Genomic DNA, 26002 nt, shown 5'->3' with positions numbered 1-26002 from the left:
ATCATGATAACTGCAAGCCAAAAAACAAAAACAAACAAATGACAAAAAATGCTACAGATTCTGATTCTGAATTCAGGCTCCAAAAGACCAAAAAAGTTTATTGAAGTTTAAAGGTCCATGTAGGAGGAAAGATCTGTTGATGGTCCTCCGAATACAGCTCTTAGAGCTTTTAATGGGTGAATTCTAGGTAAGGAGAACCAAAATATTCTATCATAGATATAGAAGGCCAGCTCTAAAGCCACCCAGTAGATCAATCTCATTTTACAGATGAGGAAACTGAGGCTCAAAGAGGTTAAGGTCACAGACGTTGCTAAGTAGAAAAACTGGAATTTGAATTCAGGTCTTCTGATACCAATGCAGTAGACTTTCCACTGCACTATCTGAATCCCAGGTCCATGCCTCAAATCACCAAAATGAAATTAATGCAATAAATCCCAACAGAAATACATGTATTCAGATTTTTTTTTGTTGTTGTTGTTCTATCGTTTTCAGTCGTATCTGACTCTCTGTGACCCCATTTGGTGTTTTCTTGGCAAAAATACTGGAGTGGTTTGGCATTTCCTTTCTCCAGCTCATCTGACAGATGAGGAAACTGAAGCAAACAGAATTAAGTGACTTGCCCAAGGTCACACAGCTAGTAAGTGTGAGGAAGATGAGTCTTCCTCACTTCCAGGCCCAGTGCTCTATCCTCTGGACCACCTAGTTGCCCTCATTTAGAATACACTTAATGAATAAACATTTTCTAAAGCAAACATGTCCTTCACTGAAAGTAGAATTTCTTATTGTTAACCTCTACAAGTAGAGACAGTCTAGTATGGCACAAAGAGATGACTTTGGAGTATAAGGAGATCTGAGTTCAAGTCATTCTTCTGACACATACATACTGGCTGTGTGACCCTGGGCAAGTCACATAACTTGTACTGACTAGTATTCTAGACAACCCTCTAAGACTATAAATTGCAGAGAGAGTACTGCACTCCACTGGCAGAGAGTTTTCCTATATTCTCTATACGAATGAATTCACAGGTCTCATTCCTTTCTTCCTAATTTCCAAAATATTCAAACTTTATTTTTATAATTAAGGAAACAAAATTTCCTATCCCATCCTCAACCCCATTTCCCTCCTACCTTTTCTTTCCTGGTCTTTATCGTATTCTTTTTGGTCTTTATTGACCAAGATGTCAATATTTCATCCATACTTCCAGGTAAATAATTTCTGAAATCAGCTTTCTCTTTCCTCAGCAATCTTAAAGCTGAGCTAATGAAATTTCTTTATCATCAATTAACATGGAGACTTATTCTACTAAGAAGATTCCATGATGGGCAGGGAAAATCATAACGTTTAAGATCTGGACCATCAATGATCATTTGGTATGCATCTATGCTTTACACACTCCTGCTATGTCAACACATGGCTAGAGGCAGATCTCCATCTGAATTTCAAAATGACAGTAACAGTAACCACAAATATGAGAACTAAAGTTTTAGAGCATTTGAAAGCTATATTAATATTTATTTTTGCACATCAATGTTTTTCTTCTCTATTAGATTATAAGCTCCTTCAGGGCAGGGAGCATATCTTACTATTTATTTTATTATTTCATATTGCTTTGCCCATTGCAAACCTCAATAAATCTTTGCTAAATGAACAATAAAAGCTGATCTGAACTAATGAATTCTTTTTTGTTTGCCTCGCCAGCTTTTCATTAAATATTTGATTGAAGAATACCACTTGAAATTATGTGAAGGAGGGCCAAAAAAAAAAAAAGGTAAGGAAGTCATTAGTACTAATTATTAGCATCCAATGTCTTTTCTAAGTTGTCAGGCTTTGGAAATGCTCCTTGGCTTCACCAAAAAACTCAGAATAATTTGTCTCTGCTAATAGATGAAATCAAAGAATTAAAAATTGTCACTGCTACATTAGCTTAAAGGTTTTTATAATCATGACTTGTTCTATAATTATTTACTTGGTTTTCTATGTGCCATAGTTTCCTGTGTACATACACAAGAATAAATTTATGGGGTAAAAGCTTTTTCAAGTCTTCAATACCTGAAAAATGATAGGTATACAGAACATAGGGATGTGTTCATCCAGCCTGCAATATCTCTGTCTTGAGAGACAAAAATGGCATTCTAAATCATTCAGAAATACTTCCATCTGGCAGTTAGTTATTCCTAACTCAAATTTTCCTTGTTTGAAAGGTAAAACTACAACATTCCTGGTCCTTAGCCTTTTGGACAAATTCAACTAATTATTTTGAAATATAAGGCCCAAAACACTGCCATAGACAAAAAGAAATAGAGTACTAAACAAATTGCAAATTACCTTTTTTCCCCCTTTAATTTGCCCAGGATGCTATAATACCCTAATTCTGGTGATTAACAGCTGAAGAAACTTACTAGCAATAAAAGTTAAGCCAAAATTGTTAGATTAATAGCTCAGCATCTTCATGGATTCAGTATTACGGAATGAGATTTATGAACTCAAGTCAAACCTATGCTATACTATGAGTTTGAATTTAGAGGACTCTACACAGAATTTGGTGAAAAACCACCAACCCCACCTCCCCCCGTCCCCTGTCCCATCCCTCCCCCCCACAGCCTTTTACTCATGTAGCTTGTGAATATCCTTATATATATATACCTCAGAGAAGGGCAGGAGCTGCCTGGGGAATAGTTTCCCAAAGGATCTACTCAAGCAGCTAGGAAAATCCCCCTTTCAGCAAGCAGGAGACACTTCTCCTGTCTTTCTTAATTTTTAAACTGATAGGCAGAGTGGGTTCACAACATGAATTCATTCCTACTCCCAACACCCTCTAACATTTCCCCAAATGTGGCCTTTTAGTGTTGACTTTGTGTTCTATTTACATTTTTTAAATAGATTTAAACAGGGCTAAAAAACATGGCAGACTTTAGATCTTGCTGAAAACATAATTGCCTTTTGTTAAAATTATACCTGTTCTTATGAAGATTTTTATACAATATTTAAAAGTATTTAAGGACTATATCATTATACTACAAAGTATGCTTTCCAGAATCACTGAGAGCTCTTTCCCATCCTTAGACTATAAATATACATAACAACAGGTAAAGAAGTTCACAGTGTGTATAAATACCTTCATTTACCTAAGGAGTTGTTTACCATTATGCTGTAATACACTCTCTACTGGTCCCTAAGAATTGTTAACCAAGAACACCATCACAAGTCCATGAAACATATGTTGCACCAGGATTCATGACAAGAGAAAAAAAGGCACATGTATGTGTGGGGACTAGACGGAACCCATCACTAAGACAAATTTAAAAGTTCAGAATACTGTACTTTAAATTGTTACCAAATTGTCCAAATTGGCACCAAATTTTGTTACAAACTTAAAAATCAATTCAAATACATATAGTGAATGTTCATATGAATTTAACTATATATATATATACATATGTATATATAAGTTGAATTCATATTTGTTTCTTACTCCTAAAAAGAGAAATGGCTTAATCACCTGTATTTTTTTTTATTTTTAAAGAATGAAGCATAATTTAACTTCTGAAAAATACATATAAATGCAAGCCAAAAATTTTTTACTGGCACTCTTTGTACTTAATCAGAATAATTTTGGATATATAGAGCTGCAGGGGTATAAAGCTAAGAATTTCTATGCCAAAGTCAATGTAAAACCATTTTTTAAAAAGTCATTAAAATCCTTGGAACACTGATCTAACATGAATTTTTATTGGTACAATCTGAAACTGCTTTATATTCTGTTTATTTTCCCATAATTTTTTTTAAAAATGGTTAGTTATAAAAGTCATTAAGAATTTTATATCTATCCAAAATAATCACATGCAAACTGTATTATAAATACAATAGTTTTATGTTTTCATGAGAGCGTTGAGCCCTGAGATTTCTTACAAAAGTAACTTAACATTATACCTCAAAAGCTGTCATCTTTGAGTTCAATACAAAAAATAATGAAAGTGTTAAGTACTTTAACATACTACACATCTTTCATATTCTGCCAGCCCTTTTCCTCAAAGATAATAATTAATATCAATAAAAATAGGAAACATTTATATAGCACTTACTGTGTTCTAGGCACTGTGTTATGCTTTACAATTATTAACTGATTTGATCCTCATAACAACCCTAGAAAGTAGTGTCTGAGGCTGGAGTCAGGGAGACTCATCCTTTCTGAGTTCAAATCTGGCCTCAGACACTTCCTAGCTGTGTGACCCTAGGCAGGTCGCTTAACCCTGTTTGCCTCAGTTTCCTCATCTCTCAAATGAGCTAGAGAAGGAAATGGCAAACTGCTCCAGTATCTTTGCCAAGAAAACCTCAAATGGGGTCATGAAGAGGCGGATATGACTGAAAAACGACTAAACAACAACTTCCTGGCTGGCATTCTATCTGTGGTACTAACTAGTTGCCCCCATCTTAAAAGTCTAAACTTTTAAGGAACATATCCTTTGAGGGCATTTCTAGTGTACATTTTAAATGTCATAAATATATTTTGCTCTAAAATGTTTCTAAATTTACTGCCTAGGAAAGGTAGCATTTCTTGAATAGGGAAGAGAAAAGAAGAAGGAAGGAAAAGCACCTAATTCACTTTTGTTCTATTTTTACCTCGTGAAGTGTGAGATGTTTGCCATCTTTCCTTTTCGAGTCAAATCTCCCATATATTGCACTATATTTCCGAATCTCCTCCTCCTTATGTGGATCGTCATCATTCATCTCAAAGATGTGGCCAATCATTTTAGCCAATTTCTTGTTGGTTTTCAGCAATTCTTTCACTTCATTCAAGTCACTTTTGGGAAGTGTGGGGACCATTCGTTCCACACACTCGGCCACAGACAGAGCAGCAGCTGCATCTAGAGTCTCCGAGCTTTCCTTTGGTGAGGCTGGGGAGCCGAGGTCTGCTGGGGAGAGGCTGTGTTCGCTTTCTGTAGTGTGGTGACCTTGCCAAAGTCTTGAATCGCCAGCACTCTGTAGCGCTAAGGTCCCCACAACATCTGATTTACCTGGCCCCAGGCTCTGCACACATGTAGTAGCAGCACATTTTGGAATCTTCAAATGAGGTTCCCGAGCACCGCTGTTCCTCTCGTAAGAACTACAGGACATTCCCAACCATGTAGGTGAGCCCTCTGGTAATTTATAAATGGGGATGCTACTGACAGGCAAGGAAGTAAGAGGCTGATTAAAAAGGCCAGGGTTTGTAACCCAGTCCCGTAAAGCCTTCTGTAACCTTCTGACATGAAGGGGCTTGCTAGCCATGCCCACTAGGGCCATGATTTCCAAAAACTCCTCTTCACCGGCTTCACACAGCTGCTGGACATCATCACCACCTTGTTGGATAAAGGCATCAAAATAAGAAAGAAGGTTGGCTTTTTGTAATATTCGGTACAACTGCAACTCCCCCAGGGTCCTAGGTAGAGCTGATGCCATTACTGAGAAGGCCAACCTGAAAGAGCAAAGCAGAGAACTAATTCATCAGATTATCCATTACTATACAGAAACAACTACTCATATTTGCATAGCACTTTAGGGTTTCAATGTAATTTATAAACATCATCTCACATGCCCTTTATTCCTTCAACAAGCTAGACATCAATAGTTTTATAGTACTAACAAAGAACGGAGTAATCTATATTTGGAAAGATTTTGTGATAGACATTTTTTATAAACCTTGGCACAAAAAATATTGTATAAAAATTTTAAATTTAAATTTTTAAAAATTAAATCAGATTTGAACCAAGTTGACAAAAATGCAACATGACAAAAAAGAAGTTCTCAGAAAGAAGTTCTCTTTTAAAAGCCTTCACAAGAAACTGGAAAAAAAAAATCTTTGCAGTCAGTTTCTTTGATAAGGTTATCATTTCTAAGATATATAGAGAACCATTGTTTCAAATTTATAAGAACAAGAGCCATTCCCCAATTGATAAATGGTCAAAGGATATGAACAAGCCAGAAGAAGAAACTCAAGTTTATCAATAGTCATATGAAATGTCAAGATACTATTAGGAGACACCCCGTTTTTCAGATCTAAGGCCCAAGAAGCAGGCTGTGCCCTGAGCTTGGCATAACAACAATCCTTTGCGTTCACTTTCTGAATGATCTCAGTCACAGCAAAATCCCAGAATTGTTTCACGTAATTATTGTATTGCTTTGACCAGCACCAGATGTTCTCTGAACTCAGACAAGCACTAGACAAGCTCGGGCAAGTTCTGGTCATGAAGCCTTGCTATGACTTCATTGTCAAGGCTACAGCTCACTGTGTAGCCATTGGTATAAGTAATGAGATTTGCCCCCACTAAAGTGGGTTCTCCCACTAGGGGGCCCCAAAACATGTCTAATGTCCCTCCTTGCTTGCAAGCCATTTCCTTCACTTTGAAATTAAACTTCTGTTTGATATCTGACTCTCCCGTCCCTAGCCTGCTCTGTTCGACTCTGGCCATCCACAGGTTAGAGGTTAGTTTGGTCCAGTTGACAGAAAATATGGTCTAAATCACCAGTAATTAAAGAAATTGAAATTAAAGCAACTCCGAGGATAAACCTCAAACCAATCATATTGGCAAAGTTGGCAAAAAAAAAAAAAAAAAGGAAAATGACAAATGCTGAAGGGGTTGCGTAAAAACTCATACCTTAATGCACTGTGGGTGGAATTGTGAACTGGTCCAGCTATCCTGGAAAGCAATTTGAAACTATGCCCAAAAAGCTATTAAACTGTGCATGCCCTTTGACCCAGCAATATTGCTACTAGGTCTATAGCCCAAAGAGATCAAAGAAGAGAAAAATGACCTATATGTACAAAAATATAGTAGTTCTTTTTGTGGCAGCAAAGAATTAGAAACTAAGGGGGTGCCCATCATTTGGCTGATTTAAGTTATGGTATATGCATGAGATGGAATGCCCTTGTGCTATAAAAAATGATGAAGGGGTTTATAGAAATCTGGGGAAAATCTGTATGAATTAATGCAAAGTGAAGTCAGGAAACTAGTTGATACAATAACAAAATACTACAAAGACAAACAACTTTGAAAAACTTAGGTACTCTGACACGCACAATGACCAACCACAATTCCAAAGAACTCTTAATGAAATATGCTGCCCAAATCCCAGAGAGAAAGGTGATGGATTCTGTATTTGACGTGGCCAATGTGAGAATTTGTTTTGCTTGACTAAATATGCTTGTAGTAGATTTTATTTTTCTTGCTTTCCAAATGTTAGGGGTGACAGCGTTAGGAGAAAGTAGAAGAGAGAGAATGCAATGAAAACAAAATTTTAAATTATTTTAAAATTTAATTTTTAAAAAAGCTGCCTTCAAAAATCATTTACTCAGTGCTTCTGGGATCTGTAGACCTCCCTCAGTACAATCACATAAAGCGATGCACAGTACCCATCAGAGCAGATAAGTGGATTATTTTTTCCTAATGAATATGTTATGGCAGATATGTCCAGATGGTAATTTTTATGTTGAGTAAGTCATTTTTTTTTCCTCCTAAGACATTCATCCACCTAGGCACATGCCAAAATTCACTGAATTCCATTAAATGCTGTAGAAAATATGACTGATGAGGTTTGGGGTTGAGGGGTGCTCAAGACACCAAAATACTGACACACCGCTCGCCTTGTCAGCCAAGGAAAAAGGCAAAGTTTATTAAGGATTAGCTACGTTTGCCAGATCCTCAAGAAGTCACACCATAGGCTAGGCTCTTAAGGGATCTGAGGGCCTTTGTGGAAGCCGGATGAGATTTATATACAGAAAGAATTATGGGAGGGATCTAGGGTAGTCCACGTAGTCTAGGGTGACTAGAGGAGGGGTTTAGGGAGGAACTTGAGGAGGAGTCTAAGGAGGATCTTGATGGGACACTAGAGGAGGGGTTTAGGGAGGAACTTGAGGAGGAGTCTAAGGAGGATCTTGATGGGACAGGGGTGACTAGAGCTCAGACTCCAGGAAATGGGATTAAGGACAGGAAATAGCTGAGGGCATGGATATTGATAGTATCAAGGGTAGAAAGTAGCTGGACAATAAAGGCCAAGGCTAGGTGGAGATTTGGGCCTAATGATAATGTAAGGTTATAGCCTCAGACCAAGGCCAGATCAAGTGGGAAGATTCAAGGAAAGCTCAAAGTCAGAGGTTCTTCCAGGACCTATAAACAAATGGGCCTTTCTGGGTAAGGGAAAGAGGTCTCCGTCTGGGGCCTGGGGCCCATCATGAACGCTATTTTTTTTATTTTTTAGTCAGCAACTCTTCAGATAGAACTACAAATCAAACATGATCATAAGACCTGGAACTGGGAAGGACCTCAGAGGCCCAACTAGCCTAATCCCCTTAGTTTATAAGTGAAGAAAATAAAGCTCAGGGAATAAAGTGACTTGTATTACAGATAATAATAGCTAATATTTATATAGCATTTACTTACGTGCCAGGCACTGTGTTATGTGCTTTATGATTATTATCTCATGATTCCCACAACAACCCTGAGTGTTGGGTGTTATTATCATCTCTATTTTACAGATGAGGAAACTGAGGCAGAGGATGGTTAAGGGATTTGCCCAGGGTCACCCAGTTAGTGTCTGAGGCCAGAGACAAACACACACATCTGGAAGACACAATGGTTTTAGTGCAGGGGTCCTGGCCATGAAGACAGAAAGTTGGTGTTTGAGTACTAGTACTGTGTCACTTAGTTGTGTGACCTTAGTCACTGTGTGATCCTAAGTTTCCTCATTTGTAAAATGTGACAACTGGATTACAATAGAATGGACCAGAATAACCTGATGACCTCCAAGTTCCCTTCCATTTTTCCCTTCAGGGGCAGCTAGGTGGCGCAGTGAGTAGAGCACTGGCCCTGGAGTCAGGAGGACCTGAGTTCAAATCTGCCCTCAGACACTTGACATACTTATTAGCTGTGTGACCTTGGGCAAGTCACTTAACCCCAACTGCCCTGCCCTCCCCTGCCAAAAAAAAAAAAAAACATAAAGAAAAACACCTTTCCCTTCAGTTCCTATTCCCCACTTTCTCCTCCTTCCCCCATTTCCTTTCATTCAAGGGTGTGTTGTAGTTAGCTCCCACCAAAGGCTAATTGTGAAATTTTTCTATCTAAGCATTTACATCTAAGAAATTGGCAAACACTACAAACCAGGGCTTGATTTATTGCTTTGTTGATTGTTTAGACTTAAGAAAGTGATGGAAAAAACGTTAATAATGCTAATTAAACTTTAAAGTGTGTCCTGCATACATTTTTCCAGTCGTTTATTAAACATTTACCAGCACACCCCAGCTTCATGTCTCTCAAATAAGTAAAGCACTCTGCCAGCTTTAGAGTGCATACAAACTCAACTAATATTAATCATAGAAGTTAAAGCTAAGATATTCCTAGCCCATAGGAAATCCACAGAACATAAATGCTGGAAGGAATCTTAGAAGTCAGAACATTAAGAGTTCGAATGAACCTCAGAGACCATGAGGAAAAGGGGAATGGGAAGAAAGAGGAATTCTCTGCCATGTCACGTTAAATCAACCACATGTAAATGATATGCAAATGAATGCTAGATTTTATGCAGTCAGATTTCCGCTTCAAACACCCTCAGTTTGAGAAGACAGTGGGGTACCTAAAGTGGAAATGTCAGCTGGATAATTGGAAATACTGGCCTGTGATACAGGTTATAAGTCGGAGCAGGAGTCACACATCCAGATGTCATCTGGACAGAAGTGATAAGTAAAGCCACTTCAAGTATAGAGAACAGAATAGGGGGTTCGGGCCAGAGCTGTGAGAGAAGCATCTAATTAAGGGACAGAATGACAAAGATCAGTCGTCCAGGATCAGTTAAAGAAAAAAACTGGAGTCTCAAGATGTGGATGGCCAAGGTCAAAAGCTAGAGAACAGTCTAGGAAGAGAAGGACAGAGAAAAAGCCACTGGTAACTCTCCAAAGGAGCTGCTTTAGTAGAACGGTAGGAACATAGGCCAGATCTTGATAAGTTTGGGGGTTATGCCAAGCTTCAATCAAAATTAGTTGCCCTTAACAGTATCCTGTAATTGAGATAAGAATTGGTGAATGGCTGAGTTGGAATAGAAACATGATCCTAATCTTTGCATTTCATTTTCTATCACCGGTAAAATAGGAGGCAAGGCAAGTCAGCAAGCATTTATTAAACATCAACTATGTGCAAGGAAATATTCTACATACTGGGGACATAAAGGCAAAAGTTAAAAATATTTCCTGCTTTCAAGTTTACTGAGCTGAACTAGATAAATCTTAGGGTCTTGTGTGGATCAAAAATGCTATGATTTGTGACTCCTATATTTAATAGGAAAAAAAAACCATTAAATTTTCTTTCCACATCTCTATGAAATTTTGTAGTCAAAATGCTAAGGACTTAAATACTACAATGAAATTTCTCATCCCCAAACCATACAACAGATCACTAACATAACTAGTTCTCTAACTCTGCCCACGTAAGCTCAGAGCCAGGGAAGAGAAATTCAGGTTGCGAAGAGCAGAATAGAGGGAGAAGGAAGAGTTAGTTATTTCTGAAGAAGTAAAGACATTTGGTAGTCAAAGTTTTGCAGACCACATACTGTGAAAAAAATCTTTACAGCAAAAATGAGATAAAAACTTGCTACTTAAAAATATGTAACAAACTTTTTTAAAAAATCACATCAGCAATGGCTAGCTGCAATGGATAATGGCTGAAGGACATGAGTAGAAAAAATTATGAAAAGGAAGCGCAAATGGCTAATAATTAGTTGAAAAAATTAATAACCTCCAATAATAATCAAAGATTATTTTGAAGTCCCACCCCACACCCGTGAAACTGGCAAAAATAATAAAAAACAATGAAATCTAATTAACAAGGTTGTAGAGAAACAAGTACACATTACCTGTAGAATTTAAAATTTGCAAAATCTTTCTGTAAAGCAACCTGGCATTATTTAGTAAAAAGTTACAAAAATAATCATATCCTTTGAACCTAAAATTCCAAGGCTGGGAATATAACCTGAAAATATTATTTTTTCAAAGATTTACGTGTCAGTCTTTTGTGCAAAAAATTGGAAACAACCTAAATGTCCAACAGTGTAATTCATTAGTGTAATAGAATACTACAATGAAATTAAGGCTAAGAATTAGAGGACATTTTAAAAAAAGGTATGTATGAAATAATCCAAAGCAAAAAAAAAAAAAAAACAATAAAATAACAGGCAGAACCAGGAGAATGGAATATACACTATAACCATGCAAGAGAAAAAAATGAACAAGAACAAATGGAGAAAGATTCCTAATGGATAGAATGGCTGAAAAAATTGTTATGATATTTTATGTATTGCAATTAACAAATAATTACTAAATTAATTTACTTGGCTGCATTGATGTTCAGTGTTAAAATTTTAATAAAAAGTGTTTAATTAAAAAAAACCTTTATGGATCACTGAAAATTGTCCATGGACTGGGAGTTGAGAAACATTATTTTAGGAAGTAAAAAATCTTAGTTCTATAAAATCTTAATTATTAAAACAAAACTTAGGAGAGAAAAAAATTAAAATATTTACATTCTGAAAGGTGTGGATGCCAACCGAAGGCAGGAGATATCTTAAACAGCAAAACCACCATTTACAGACTTTAACAATAGCAATATTAGTCAAAATACTGTTAGAATACTATTAGAATACGAGCTCCTTGAGGGTAGGGGACAATGTTTTTGCTTTTCTTTGTATCCTGGGTACTTAACACAGTGCTTCCAATGAGGCAGGAACTTAACAAAAACTTGTTTAAAGAGTAGTTGACCAAACGGTCATCAGAAATTAAGCATACAATTCAGAAGAAACATCCAATAATAGAAAGGAGTAATCTAGAACTTTTCATTAAATTTTAGGGTTCTAAAGAAATTATTCTGAACCTCTTGTTCCAACTTTACCCAAAGACACAAGGTCAATTTGAATGATGTCTTCCAGAATTTGCTAATATATATGCTATATATTATATGTCATACATATGTACATATATATTTAATATATCCCACTCATTTCACTAGCAGTCATCTAACTTCCTTCCAGTTGCAAATAACGCCCATGGGCCAAAGTACACCAGTATCTTCAAGTAATACAAAACATCACCTGTGGGCCAAAGTACACCAATATCTTCAGGTAATATAAAACAGGGCAGAAGGTGCCCCATCTCCTGCCATGATTAGCCTACTGCTGATGTCAACTGATCAGCTAGGGATTCCTAAGAATTCCTGGACTCTGGATCTGACCTGCCCATCCACCAATGAATAAACAATTGACACACTCTTCTTCCTTGCCTCAGCTAACTTCCAAAAACCCGACCTCTTCTTGCCAGACTGGGCCTATGGTCTACCTGCCAAATTCCTGTCTACACAGACTCCTATACAAAGATTTTGGGGGGGAGACCATATAGCTCCCACTAGTGACTATGTAGCAACATAATCTCAAGGTCCTTGGTCTGGCCCTAACTGAGAAAACCATGAACTTGCTCAGCCAATGTGAACATCAGTGAAAATGCACATCATATGCTACCTACTCATCACTGCTGGTCCTGAAGGCCAGTATTGAGTACCAGAAAGAGCATCAGGATTGGGTGAGGAAGACAGGAATGAGCATCTCTTTAAGACTGCTACTTTATCTATTAAAAAAGGGGTGATAGTAGCACTATCTAGTTCACAAGGCAGCTTTTCTATAAGGGGCTATAAAAATCTGAACTTCATTATCAAATTGTAAGGATTTTCAGAGCACAGATTCTGTTTTTCAATTTTGTATTTGCTTCCTCAGCACCTAGCACAGTACCTGGCAGTCAATCACTCAGTCGATCAACAATCGATTATTAAGAATTAATTACTATGCACCAAGTGCAGGGAAGATAAAGACAGGCAAAACAGCTCCTGCTCTCAAGGAGCTGCCATTCTAATGGGGAAAGGCTAACATAAAATTAACTAGGTATATACAAGAAAAATGCAATTCAGATGGAAGGAAACCTCAGAATGAAGGAACTGATAGTGACAAAGACAAGGGAAGATCTGCTGCAGAAGGTGGGATTTGAGCTTGAGTTTTGAAAGGAGTCAAAGCGAGGAGAGGGAACATTTCAGGCATGGAATTCAGTGATGGAACAATGTGTGTAAGAAACAGCAAAGAGGTCTATATAGTTTTATTGGACAGAGAGAAAGAAAGACTGAGAGAGAGAGAGAATGTGTGTGTGTATAATATACATATACATACACATATATTCACACACATATGCACATGTATACATACACATATATCTGTGTATACATACGTAGATATATTAGATGGATGGATGTGTCAGACACTGTGCTAAGCACTTTACAATCATTCTCTATTTGATCTTTATGACAACCCTGGGAAGTAGGTATTATTCTTATTCCTGAGGAAGCTGTGGCAAGCAGAGGTTAAGTAACGTGCTCAGGGTCACATAGATAAGAATTGTTTGAGGCCAAATTTGAACTCAGGTCTTTCTAACTCCAGGTCCAGGAGTTATCCACTGAGCCCCTAGCTGCTACATGGATAGAAGTACCAGTATAAGATTAGAATGGGAGAAAGGGGGCCTGGTTATGAAGGGTTTTAAGTGCCAAGAATTTTATATTTGATTGTGGAGGGAGGGAACAGGGAACATTTATTGAGTGGGAGAATGACTTAGTGAGACCTGAGATTTAGGAAAATCACTTTGGCAGCTGAGTGGGGGTTAAACTGGGGTGCGGAGACACTCCATGTGGGTAGGCCCAACAGCAGGCTATTGCAGTAGCCCAGGAATGAAGTGATGAGGGCCTGCATCAAGATGATGCTTTTGTGAGAGAGGAGACATATAAAGGGATATGTGAAGGCAGAAATAATACAATCTGTCAACAGACTGGATACAAGAGATGAGGGCCTGTACCAAGATGGTGGATTTGTAAGGGGAGAGACTTGTAAAGAGATATATAACAGAGATGCTGTGAAGGTAAAAATAATACGACTTGTCAAGAGATTGGATAAAAGATATGAGTTCTAGCAAGGAGCTGATGATGAAACCAAGATTGCAAGCCTGGGTCACTGGGAGGCTGGTGATACCCACAACAGTAATGTGGGTGCTCAGAAGAGAGACAGGTTTGAGGGGAAAGACAATGAGTTCTGTTTGAGAAATGCTGAGTTTGAGATGCCTATGAGATATCCAATTCAACATGTCTAAAAGTCAGCTGTTGATATGGGGTTGGAGCTCAGGAGAAAGATGGGGACATGATATATAAACCTGGAAATCATCTGTATAGAGATGACCACTAAATCCTTGGGAGTTGACAAGGTCACCAAATGAGATGCTGTAGGCAGAGAAAAAAAAATAAGGGCCCAGCACAGAGCCTGGGGGGACACCCACAGTTAGTGGGCATGACATGGATGAAGAATGAGCAAAAGAGACTGAGGAGCTGTCACACATGGAGACTGGGAGAGAGAAGTATAACAGAAACCTAAAGTGAAGAAGCAGTTCAAGAGAAGATTGTATCCTCAATAGCATCAGAGAGGTCAAAAAGGAATGAAGGCTGTTAGATTTGGCGATGAAGAGATGGTAATTTCACAGAGCGCAGTATTTGTTAAATGGTTGAAAACCAGGGCTTAGAGAAGATTGATAAGGGCAGAAACAGAGGCTCCTGGTTTAAACATCCTTCTCAAGGAATTTAGCACAAACGGGAAGTGAAATACAGGATGAGAGCTAGTGGGGGATGGATGACTGGATCAAGAGTGGGTTGTTTTTTTTTTTTTAAGGGGGATACATGGGTGTTTATAAGCAGCAAAGAAGGAGACAATATATTGATAAGGATATATTGACAGATCAATGGGGATTACAGAGGGGTCAATCCGCAGAAGACGACAGAATGAACCGAATCACAGGTGCATGTAATAATAGTAATAGCTAACATTTATATAACGCTTACTGTGCCAGGCACTGCACTATGCCCTTTACAATTTTTATCTTATTTGATCCTCATAACAACCTTGGAAACTGGGTACTATTCTTATCCCTATTTTACAGATGAGGAAACTAAGGCAAACAGGGGTTAAGTGACTTGTTCAGGGTCACACAGTTAATATCAAAGACTGTATTCAAACTTGGGTCTTCCCAATTACAGACCACCTCATCATCTAGCAGAGGGGTTTACCTTGGTGGGGGGAGCATTTCTTCATGTGAGACAAGTGAGGAGGAGGATATAGTGGCAGAAGACATCTGGGTGATATAAGGAGTGGGAAGTCAAAGGCACTCTCAGTGAATAGCCTCAAATTTTTCAGGGAGTAGGGATGGAGGAGTATGAGATGCTTAAGGAGGGATGAAAAGGTTGGCGACAGGTACTGTAGTGAGTAGGGTAGTGAAACAATTATAGAGGCATAAAAGAATTACCTTGTTGCAAAGAGGACCCAATTGAGATTATGTAACATTAACTTGTGGTGGGCTCAGTCAATATGATTATGTGCCTTTCTCCAGCTCTATTCAGGTGCAAGTGAATAGCAATGAAGAAGGTAGATGGTAGAAATAATCCAAAGTTGGGGTTTGTCATGGCATGATAGGCAATAGGACAAGGAGGCGAGGCATTCAACTGTAGAGGAAAGTGTTGAATTGGTTCACCAAAGGGTCAAGACAGGGTTAGAGAGAAGAGTGTGCCCACTGTAGGGGAAGATGGCCTATGAAAGGACTGAGAGGCAAAAGAACTGAAGAACATGGTTGGGGTCATAAGGCATCGGGAAAAGTTGGAATGATAAAATATTATGATCTGATGAAGAAATTTCATAGTTCATTAACATGGAGATGGAACACTTGTGGGTGATCACAAGATTAAGGGTATGACCGTTTCTGTGTGTAGCTGCAGTGAAGAGTAGGTCACAGAAATTGAGGTCAAGAAACTGGGAAGTCAGGATATCTATGGAGTATCAATATGTATGCTGAAGTCCCCTAGTACGAGGAGGCAGAAGCTGGGGTGGCGGGGAGGCTTATGAGGCAGGCAGGCTTATGAGGCAGGCACTGAACAGAAAAGAAAAAGAATGCCCTGGGGACGGTCAAGAGATAATAACCACCAGGATCTGAATAGGATGATAATCTTGAATAGAGCAAACCTTAAAGGGGAGGAAAATTGCTGAATGATGGTGGTAGAGGGAGAATCTGGAAGTCAAAGTGTATCATTGATTTATTAACTCTCTCTTGCCACCTAGACTCTGGATTTCTCCTGGTACTTTTAGTACCTGCCCTGAATGACTTCCATCCCCTTGAATACTTGTCCTGCCTACACTCACAACAGCCAATTATAATAGCACTTTCCTCCCAAACATGTGACATAAATAGTACAGTTATTAGCATCTCTGCAATGCAGATGATTAGCCCATAGCAGCATTTGATAGTAGAGATAGGAGCTGGCATTTGAACCCATGACTTCCTGCTCCACATCTGCCAAGTGGGTCTATCTGGCTTAACTGTATTCCTAGTCCTATTGCCACCTACACAGATGTGAAACAATCTAAGCCTGGAAAAAAAAATACTTATGCAAAAAAAGGTAGATGTTTTTCAGAATAAGAGAATAAAATACCTAATTGGATAAAAAAAATTAAGTCTAGGAACTGAACGTCATTAAGTAACATTGAAATTATTAAATACCATCTGAACCTTGTGGGATTTAAGTCTATAAAGAAAAAATTCTACCTTAATGAGCACCTTTGCCATATTACTAAAACTGAAATTTGGTTTAAAAAATTAGATTAACGCAGATTATTATGGATATTACATGACTGCATATGCATAACCTATATCATATTGTTTGCCACTTAGGCAGGGTGAAACGGAGGAACAGAGGGAGAAAAATATGGAACTCAAAATCTTATAAAAAATGAATGCTGAAAACTGCTTTACATGTAACTGGAAAAAAATATTTTTTTAAAAATAAATTAGACAATATGGGGAAATTAGAACGTGACTACCAAGAAGATTCTGAGATAGAGAATTGGAGAATGATGATGCTGGATTGCCTGTCAGAATACAGCTTCTGAGTTTTCATTTTAGAGAGAGAGAGAAAATAGTGAATAAACTTGAGACTACTATAACCAGGAAGGCAAAGAAAACACTAAAGGTCAAGTATCCATTTCTACAGCTTCCAAATTTTCTTATTATTGGTACTCAAAAGACTTCCTTCCTTCCAACTTAAGGAATGTTTACTCAAAGAGATACTCACCCAGGAGAAAATATTTATGAGTTGGAAAAAGGATGTGAATATACTACTCTCATACATAATATCAGGAGCAGGCTTTCAGTTTAAAGGCAAATATGATAATTGAAAGATAAACCAGTAAAGGTTAATGGATCACATACAAAAGGAACTAAGTTAACTCAATACCCATGTTTACTGCAAGGAAAAGGCTCCTCTCACCTCCTCTATCCCACTTCTCCAGCTCTCTGCTCTCTTGAATTTGTAGGAATGCTTGTTTTACAAAGACCATTGTGATCACTTATATACCTGCCACTTATATATTAATTTAGAGTTGATTTAAAAGAAAATTCTATGGGACAATATTTCCCGTGTTCCTGAAGCCTGTTGTACAATCATTCTCTAATGAGGAGCCAATTAGGGCAAGAGAAAGCATCGATTTGGCATTCCTCCTGAATAAAGCAAATATCAAAAGCCCCTTTACACAACCTCTGAAGCCTATGCTTCTACTGTAACTAACTGCTAACTTGTACTTTGCTTTTTAAGAGTATCCTGAAACAAGCGTGCTGTGCAACCTTTTCATGAATTCCATGAGCTTAAGAGAAACCATTCACCAAGATATACTGCATTCAAAAGCTAAACCAGACCCTTACTGGCACAACTATACACCAAAACCTTTTCTTACTTTCTCTTTATTACTCTCCAATCTGGTCCTTCCTAGAGAAAGAATACTGTTGGCTCAGAGTTAAAAACCTTTCCCATTAAGGACTCGTTAAAATCCTTTGTCTCTTCAAAATGCAAATGAGTAACTCTTAAATGCTAATAAAATATACTTTGGTTATCTGGAGTAAGAAACATGAGGGACCATGCCATTTGCCAAATCCCAGAGGAAGGAGTAGTCCATTTTAGTTCATAAAACTGCCCAGGGAACAATCCCTGCTGGATCCTAGAGCCATGACAAATACAGCCCAGGATCAACCAAACTTCCCAGAAGTCCTTCAGACTTGGGGCGATCTGGGACTGGGCTGGAGAAGCCTTGGCTATCCACTCCAAAAGGTTCTTCCAATCCATTCTTGATAGGTATAAAATTCCTTGTGATCTAGTTTCTGTCCCTACTACTCTACTAAAACTGTTCTCTAAGAAGTCACCAATGACCTCTTAATTACCAAATCCTTTGTTTAATTTTCTTCTTCTTCCTAGTCGGTTACCATCATTCTTCCTTGAAACTCTCTTCTTTTGGCAGCTGTAATAATATTACACTATCCAGTTTTGTTCCCCACCCACTCTTTCCCATTGATTTTTTTTTTTGGCTCTTTGCTCCACCACCCTCAACACCTAACCATCTTCTCTTCTCTCTCTACACTTTCTCCCTTGCATTCTAACCTGCTTCATCTGTCATTTTAGCTCAACTTAACAAATATCTCTCCTGAGCTACAGTCTCTCGTTTCAATCTGGTAATCTCAATCTGGACACATTGTCAACATTTAGAACTTGTTATACATAAGACCAAACCCAGCATCTCCCTCCCTGTCAGCCACTCACTCCATCTTACCCCACCACTAATCTCTCAAAAGGGTACTCCTGGCTTCTCTTTTTCTCTTAATACCCCCACTATTTTCTCCCAGGCATCAAGGTTCAAAGTCTTGGAGTTTCTTTTTACTCCTTCATTATTCTCCCCATCATCCAAATAATCATTAAGTTCTATCCCTGAAGTGCCATTTAAATCAGATCTATCCTTTCCAGTCCCATTGGCCACTACCCTAGTTCAGACCCTAATTAGCTCTACTTACCTGGACTACTTTGCAAAAGCCTCCTAACTAGTCTCCCCACTTCTAGCCTCTAATCTATCCTATACACCTGTCAGATGAATCTTCTAAAAGTACAGCTCTGATCATACTAGTCTACTACTTAAAAACAACACCGAAACATCTTCAAGAGCATCCTTCCCACATACATGATCTATATAAAATCCAAACTCTGTATCGTGGCACTTGAGATCCTCTATGAAAGGAACACAAACTACCTTATCTCCTGGTATCTTAGAGGTTATCTTAAGCTCCACTCAAACTAGATTGCCTGCCATTCTCTAAACATGATATGTGCCTTCCTCCCGGTTTACCTTTACTCACGTTTTGTTCCCTGTCTAAAATAATAAGCTAGAATTTATAGAGCACTTTAAATTTGGCCAAGTACTTTACATCCATTACCTCATCTGAGCTTCCAAAACAATCATCCTGTGAAACAGATCTGGGTTCAAATTCTGCTTCAGAGTTTCACCCTAGATGAGTCACTTAATCTCACTTTGCCTTCGTATCTCCATCTATAAAATGAAGGTGCTGGAATCTTATGGACTGTAAGGCTCCTTCCAGCTCTAAATCTATGATCCAAAGTAAGTGCTTTCAGGTACTATTATCCTAATTTTGCAGATGAGTTCACTGAGAAGTTAAGTGACTTGCCCAGGGTGATAGAGCTAGTGACAAAGGCAAGCTCTGACCTCAGATCTTCCTAACTCCAAGTCTAGTACTGTATCTACTATGCCATTCAGCCTCTCCCTGTCTACCTCAACCTGTCAAATTCCTACCCTCTTTCAAGGCTCAGCTTAAATATCACTTCCTTCATAATGCTTTCTCTCATCCTCCCATCCAAGAAGAAAGGATTCCTTCTTTCTCTTAACCTGCATTCTACTCATGGCACTTACTATGCCCTGGCATTATGATCATTTGTATACATATCCTAGCTCCCTTATTAGTTTAGAAGTTGCATAAAACTAATGAACCTTACTCATGTTTGTATTCCCCATAAGCCCTAGCATGGTACCTTCGACACAGTAGGAGATAAAAATGTTTATTGAGTGAAAGAAGGTTGAATGACCCCACCCCCCTCCCTGTCATGACTGGGCCAGAAATCAATAAAGTTCTAGGAAGGTGTTATCCTTTGTTGGAGTTTCAATAAATCATTAGCTTAAAGTAGACTAAGCTTTTTTTCTTGACCCTTTGCATCCTTCTACATTCAACATATCCTCTTCTTCAAAAGAATATTCCATAAATCTTTATAATAATATGGCATAGCACAGATCAAATCATGCTGCCCTAAATATAACTTCACATAATTAAAATCTGATAAAAAAAGGAACAAAACATGTTGTTCTCAAATTAAGGTGGTAATAATGTCCCAGCACACAAATTATAAAAGAGAGCTCAAGTAATAGTAAGTGATCCTGGATCTTCTTCATTTTGTAGCTACAGATCTGACATCTAATACAGACATTCTCAATTTACAAAAATACAGTTTTAAATACCCAGTTTTAAAATGGCCCATCTACACAAACCAGACCCTGTGGTCAGAGCCCCTGTGGCTGCTGCTTCTTTAGTGACTGGAAAAACAAACACAATACAATGGGAGGTTTTGCTGAATAGATGGAATTTTCTGAAAGTGGGGGAAGGGGAGAAATTGTAAAAAGTCAAAAACAGTATCAGAAGCTAACCTTAAACACAGACACACAAGTGAAGCTGACCTAACTCTGTGGTAACCAAAAATAACTCCCCATGTGACATTATTCAAAATTCTACCAATTATAGATTATTTCGGGTTAACGAGCATCTTTTTTTTTAAATGTAATTACAGTATTTATACAAAGTCTCATTGACATGCTAGCATGAATCTGTTTGATCAAACTGCTTTCCTGCTAACTCCTGGTTTCTATGGACTTCACAGGGGGAATGGGCATTTTCAGAGCAGGTCAGTAAAAGCACTAATTCTGGAGCCTGGAGCATATTGTGGAAGTGGAGGGAGGGAGTAAGGCAGATATGAATGGACTTCTTCAGTGGGAAGCATAACATCGGTGAGTGGGCACCTAAAAAAACTAAAGAAATGGATGCAAAAAGAGACTTGGGAACATAAAGATAAGCATCATCTAGTTTGAAATTTGGCCTAAAAGGTCCTTCTTCTGTTCTACATTCTATATTCCCAGGTCTTGGTGAATACTATTTCTTCCACTACATTATGGGTTAAATACATTTTTGTGGACCAGTCAGACAACCAAATTACCATTTTATAGCATCGTTTCTATAAAAAAATATGTTCCAAGTTTCAATCAACTAATTTACAATTGAACTTATTATTCACCCTAAATTTGAGGCTACCTGTATTTATTTTTGAGGTTCATTATTATTTCAACCATTCAGGGAATAAATAGTTATCAGAAAAAGCTGGTAAAGGGAGGGGTTCTGACACTGTTAGTGTTCATTATAAAAACAAGTTAGTGCAACGTTTAACATTCCAGGAAAAATTAAACATGCATCTCTAATGAAATAAACGGAAACATTATATAGAAAGAACTCTCATTTTCTGGGTAGTTCTAAAATAAAGGCTCAAATTTTAAAATTACTTCCTCCAGATCCCTTTAAAAAACATTCATGTGTAAAATAAGATGTTAAATTGTTACCTAAAATGGAAAAGGACACAATTAGTTTAACTAGATTAACACAATTAATTTGCACAGGCTAATTATTATTTCCATAATAATGTAATGAGAAGCAGCATGGCATAGTGGATGGAGATCCAGCCTACTAACCAGAAAAAGCCAGGTTTAAGAACCACCACAGACAACTGCTGCCTGTGTGTCTTTGGGCAAGTCACTTAACCTATCAATATTAATGCTAACACAAAATTCTCTGAAAGTACAAACTGCAGAACAAGTGGCAAGTTGCATTGGTAGAGGAAGTCCCCTCAATGGAAACACCTGGTAGTAATGAAATAACAGGTCTGATTTTACACACACACACACACACACACACACACCCCACATACCTTCTATATAACCATTTTCTTATGGTGTAGCCAAGAGCCTTCTTTCACTGTACCAAACTCTGACATCTTCCTTAAAAGTATGTTCTATCTACTTCAGATTTTAAGTTTGAGTCCTCTGTAATTAAATACTTAAAGGAAAAGCCAAATTACTCAGTGAAGACATTATGCAAATTTTGTCCAAATAAAGGACAAGAAAATGCACCGAAAAACAGCAAGCAATTTAGGAGTTTCTGATTAGCTACAAAAATTTAACAGCCACAGAATAGTATTAAGTGAAAATAAACAGAAGAATAAGGTTTTCTACTCCCTTTTTTTACACACACCAATTTCGCAACTTTCCTATTTGCTCCATTATTATATTCATATTAAATTCTAGTACTTCACTAAGGGTAGGAGGAACTGAATATGTCAGATCAAGAAGGGAATTTGCATTTAATACAATACTTGTACTATTCCTAACTCTACTACTCAAGAGAATGAAAGAAGTAGTTAAGATAAAAATAAATCCAAAGCAAATAGACTAGCATTCCTTATATGCTTGAGTGGGTGCTGATTGAGTATTTATTATGCAACATATATATATATATATATCAGTGTGTGTGTGTATATATAAACTTCCCCCAGCAAATATACTTACACAAGTTCAATGTGCATAAGAAGGGCCTAAATCTTTGTAAGATTTATTCGGTATGTTAATTTTCACAAAAATAACCAATCCAAAGTGTCATAACACTAGAGTATATATAGTAAATCTTTAGATTTAAGCATCTTTAAAAAGTCTTTATTTTAAATATATAAATGCAGTAGTCATAATGATCACTATATGTTAGATAAAAGGCCTATGTCTCAGGATACTGTCTGGGTCAGCAGGCACAAAAATCCAACCTACTTTTTTTTTCCCCTCCCTCCATATTCTCTCTTTACATATTTAAAGTTCATGCAACAAATTCTTCAAGCTGTTCTTTTCCTTAGCACAGATAAATAACTTCTTCTTCTAAAACATCCACAGTGAAAACCCAGAAAGTCTCTAATAATAAACCAATGTGTTCATGGCTAAAGCATAGTTTAAAAAATGCTCCACTAGTATTCTTTAAATAGTATCTCAAGAAAAATAACATCTAGTGAGGGTTTCTTTCTTTAAAAAAAAAATACAAGGCATATCTAAAAGGTAATGGCTTTTATTTATTGATCCTAGGAGAGAATTAAAAACTAATTTAGCAGGTGATTGCTCAATTATTCTAATAATTTTCAGCCTTTGGAAGTAAAACTAAAAACAAATGTGCTTAGATTAAGATGTTCATTACATTCATTTATCTCAGTAATAACATTGCAAAAATTTTTGGTATATGAATCCCTTCTGCAGTTAGTAGGTAAAATAAGAGGGCTTGAGAAATCAATAATGCTTCAAATATATTGGCTTTGAATTTAATTTACTGTTCTTAATACATTCACATACAACAAAAGGTCACCAAGGCTGACTGATGACATTTAACAAAGATAGCTGTTACCTTTACCTGGAAGGTGGTAGAAAGAATAGGAAAATCAAACAGGAAATCTTTCAAAAGTTCTCTGAAATTATTTTCTTTTAGAATTCCATATTTTAACTGCAAATACAAAGGGAAAGAATGCTGACCTTGCTAGCAAACTGTAAATGCATAGAAGCAACCTACTTACATGGTAATGAACCTGAAGGAACAAATTAAGAATATACTTTTACACTTATACACACTCCCCTAGGAGATGAAGCACAATTGTGTTCATAAAGCATAGAAAAAGAGATGCCCTGGAATACAAAATCCACTTCTAGTAGCCCTTATATTGTATCAGAGGCAGTTCTCTTAGTCTTGGTGAAGACAATAGCCTCCACCCAAAAATAGCAGAAGCAAATCCTGTATACCCTTTCTTCAAATACATCTATTTAAAATGTACAGGCACAAAGGGGAAAGTTGACAGGTAGCTAATCAGTAGGTTTTAAAAATCAGTATGTTGTAGGAAGAAAAAAAAATCTATAAATTGTCAGGAGACCTAAGATCTAATCAGGTAATTTTGTATATGTACACTTTAACCAACAAAGCAATTAACCATTTACTACCAATGAATCATTTGTAATCCACTCCTCAGTTCCTATGTAACCTAATACTATCTCTTGAGGGGCTGCCAAAATATTTCAGAACAAGGTCCTGAGTATGTCTCTGATCTTTGTCCTTCCTAAGTCTGCAGACTGTAAACTGAGCAAGCCTGTTGATGGTGACAGGCTACCCCAAAATGAGTTTTGGGGTAGAGAAATTTAAATTGGCAACTATCCAAAATTTTTCCAAGACCCTCATATTTGGTAGGGTGATAGAAGGGTCCCTGAATCAACCTGCTTCAAAACCTGCTTTATGTGTTTAAAAATAGCTAAAAGTTAGGCTGTCTGCGCCTTTTTTCCAAATTGGCTCATTAAAATGCAATCGAATGTGCTTCACAACTAAAGACTAGCATGCTAAGTGTGCAGCAGGACACTGTACGTATATTTCTAAAGATACATAAAATCATACCCCAGACTCCATGTCCTTGAAGTCCTACTTGTGTTTGCCTATATATGCGTGGCTTCAGCAAGTGCAAATGACTTTAGAATTTTTTCTAGTGGCACTTTCAACCAAAACTATAATTTTCCTCAAAGAGTCGGTGGAGGAAAAATCCAAAACAAGTTTTGGAAATAAAAAAGGTAAGGCTTTATCGTACTTGTACAAAGTTTAGGGGTTTTAAAAAGCACTGTCAGGATATATCTAGAATTGCCAACCATTAGCTGTGCAGCGCTCTGGAGCAGATACAAACACAGATATACACATTTACTCGGGATTCTCCATAGCTAAAAACCGAGTAAGGAGTTCTGAGCTCCACATTCCCGGCTCTCCGAGGGCAGAGACAATGCGGGGACCTCTCAGTACTTGCCGCCTCTTCCCTAGTCCCTTTTTGCACTGGATTTTCTCTGGGAATCACCCACACAGGCAGGATTCCGCCCTCTCTTTCCGGCAATCTGCAGCAGCAGCAGCACAAATCAACTCAGCCCAGACAGCAAACTTGGGGGGTGGGGGGGCACGAGTTTGAGGTGACCATCTTTCCTCAAATGTCCACTTTCTCCTCTTCTTCTTCCCTTCCCTCCTGATGCCTAAAACCACTCTCTTCCCAGAGCAGCCCCAAAGCCACAAACTCAACTCCGGCGCACGGTCAAGTAAGTCCCCCCCACCCCCTCCAGGGCCAAACAAGTGGCTCGGACTGCTGACACTTTGCAACCAAGTAGCTTAGAGAGGATGGGGGGGGGGGGTGTTGGGAATCTTTTATCCTGGAGGAGGATGAGGGGGAAGCCATGGCTTGCACACACATGCTCTGCAGAGGAGGGTTAGATACATACTTTGCAAGAGGATGCAGCTGTCTCTTTTCTCTCTCCCCGAGCTTGCCCCAACTCCGAAGTTAGTGCCAATCGCTTTCCCCCCAGCGCTCTCCGGACAGCGGCAGCAGCGGAGACTCCTCCTCTCCCATCTAGGGGGGAAGGTGGTGGGAGCCTCTCTCCTCCCCCCCTCTTTAATGCACCCCCATTCTCTCCTCCTCCTCCTTCTCCCCTTCTCCCTTGGGCCCGGGGCACGCGCTCTCTTCTCCGTGCCCCGGGCGCGGAGGCTCCCCAACTCCCCGCGCGCGCCCCGACGGCTCCAGAGGACCGCTGGCGCTGGGCTGGCGGCGGAGTGCGCGGAGGAGCCGAGCGGGGCGGGCGGCAGCGGCGGCGGCGGCGGCGGCGGCGGCAGCAGCAGCAGCGGCAGCAGCGCCTCCCTCCCTGCCTGCCAGCCACAACCCACCCCCTCCCCCACGCCCCCGCTGCCCCCCTCCCCCCACCCCGCTCCCTCCTTCCCTCCCGCTCTCTCGCTCCCCTCCGCCTCCTCCTCCTCCACCCCCCCCTCTAGCTGTCACATTGGGAGATTCCGCTCTTGCTACATTTGCTGCTGCTCGGTCTTCCTCCCACACACGGCCCGTG

At 38.6% G+C, this 26002-nt stretch overlaps 1 protein-coding gene across 5 annotated transcripts in view; it reads right to left on the bottom strand.

Annotated features, from left to right (window-relative positions):
- NAB1 (NGFI-A binding protein 1) overlaps positions 1-25785 on the bottom strand; it is a 56253-nt gene extending 30468 nt beyond the window's left edge. For 2 of the 5 annotated variants that reach the window (XM_036744447.1, XM_036744448.1), the window contains exons 1-2: positions 25388-25588; positions 4622-5456 (exon numbers count right to left, since the gene is read on the bottom strand). In XM_036744447.1, the coding sequence (XP_036600342.1) occupies positions 4622-5440 (819 nt within the window). In that variant the 5' untranslated portion in view covers positions 5441-5456; positions 25388-25588. Of the gene's footprint in view, positions 1-4621; positions 5457-25387 lie in introns of all 5 variants that reach the window. The other 3 variants (XM_036744446.1, XM_036744449.1, XM_036744450.1) reach the window with 3 other exon arrangements.
- Between the last annotated feature and the right edge of the window lie 217 nt (positions 25786-26002).

This window comes from Trichosurus vulpecula, chromosome 2, assembly GCF_011100635.1.
Source record: "Trichosurus vulpecula isolate mTriVul1 chromosome 2, mTriVul1.pri, whole genome shotgun sequence".
Classification (NCBI taxonomy): Eukaryota; Metazoa; Chordata; class Mammalia; order Diprotodontia; family Phalangeridae; genus Trichosurus; species Trichosurus vulpecula.
This window is presented reverse-complemented; position numbering and strand designations above follow the sequence as displayed.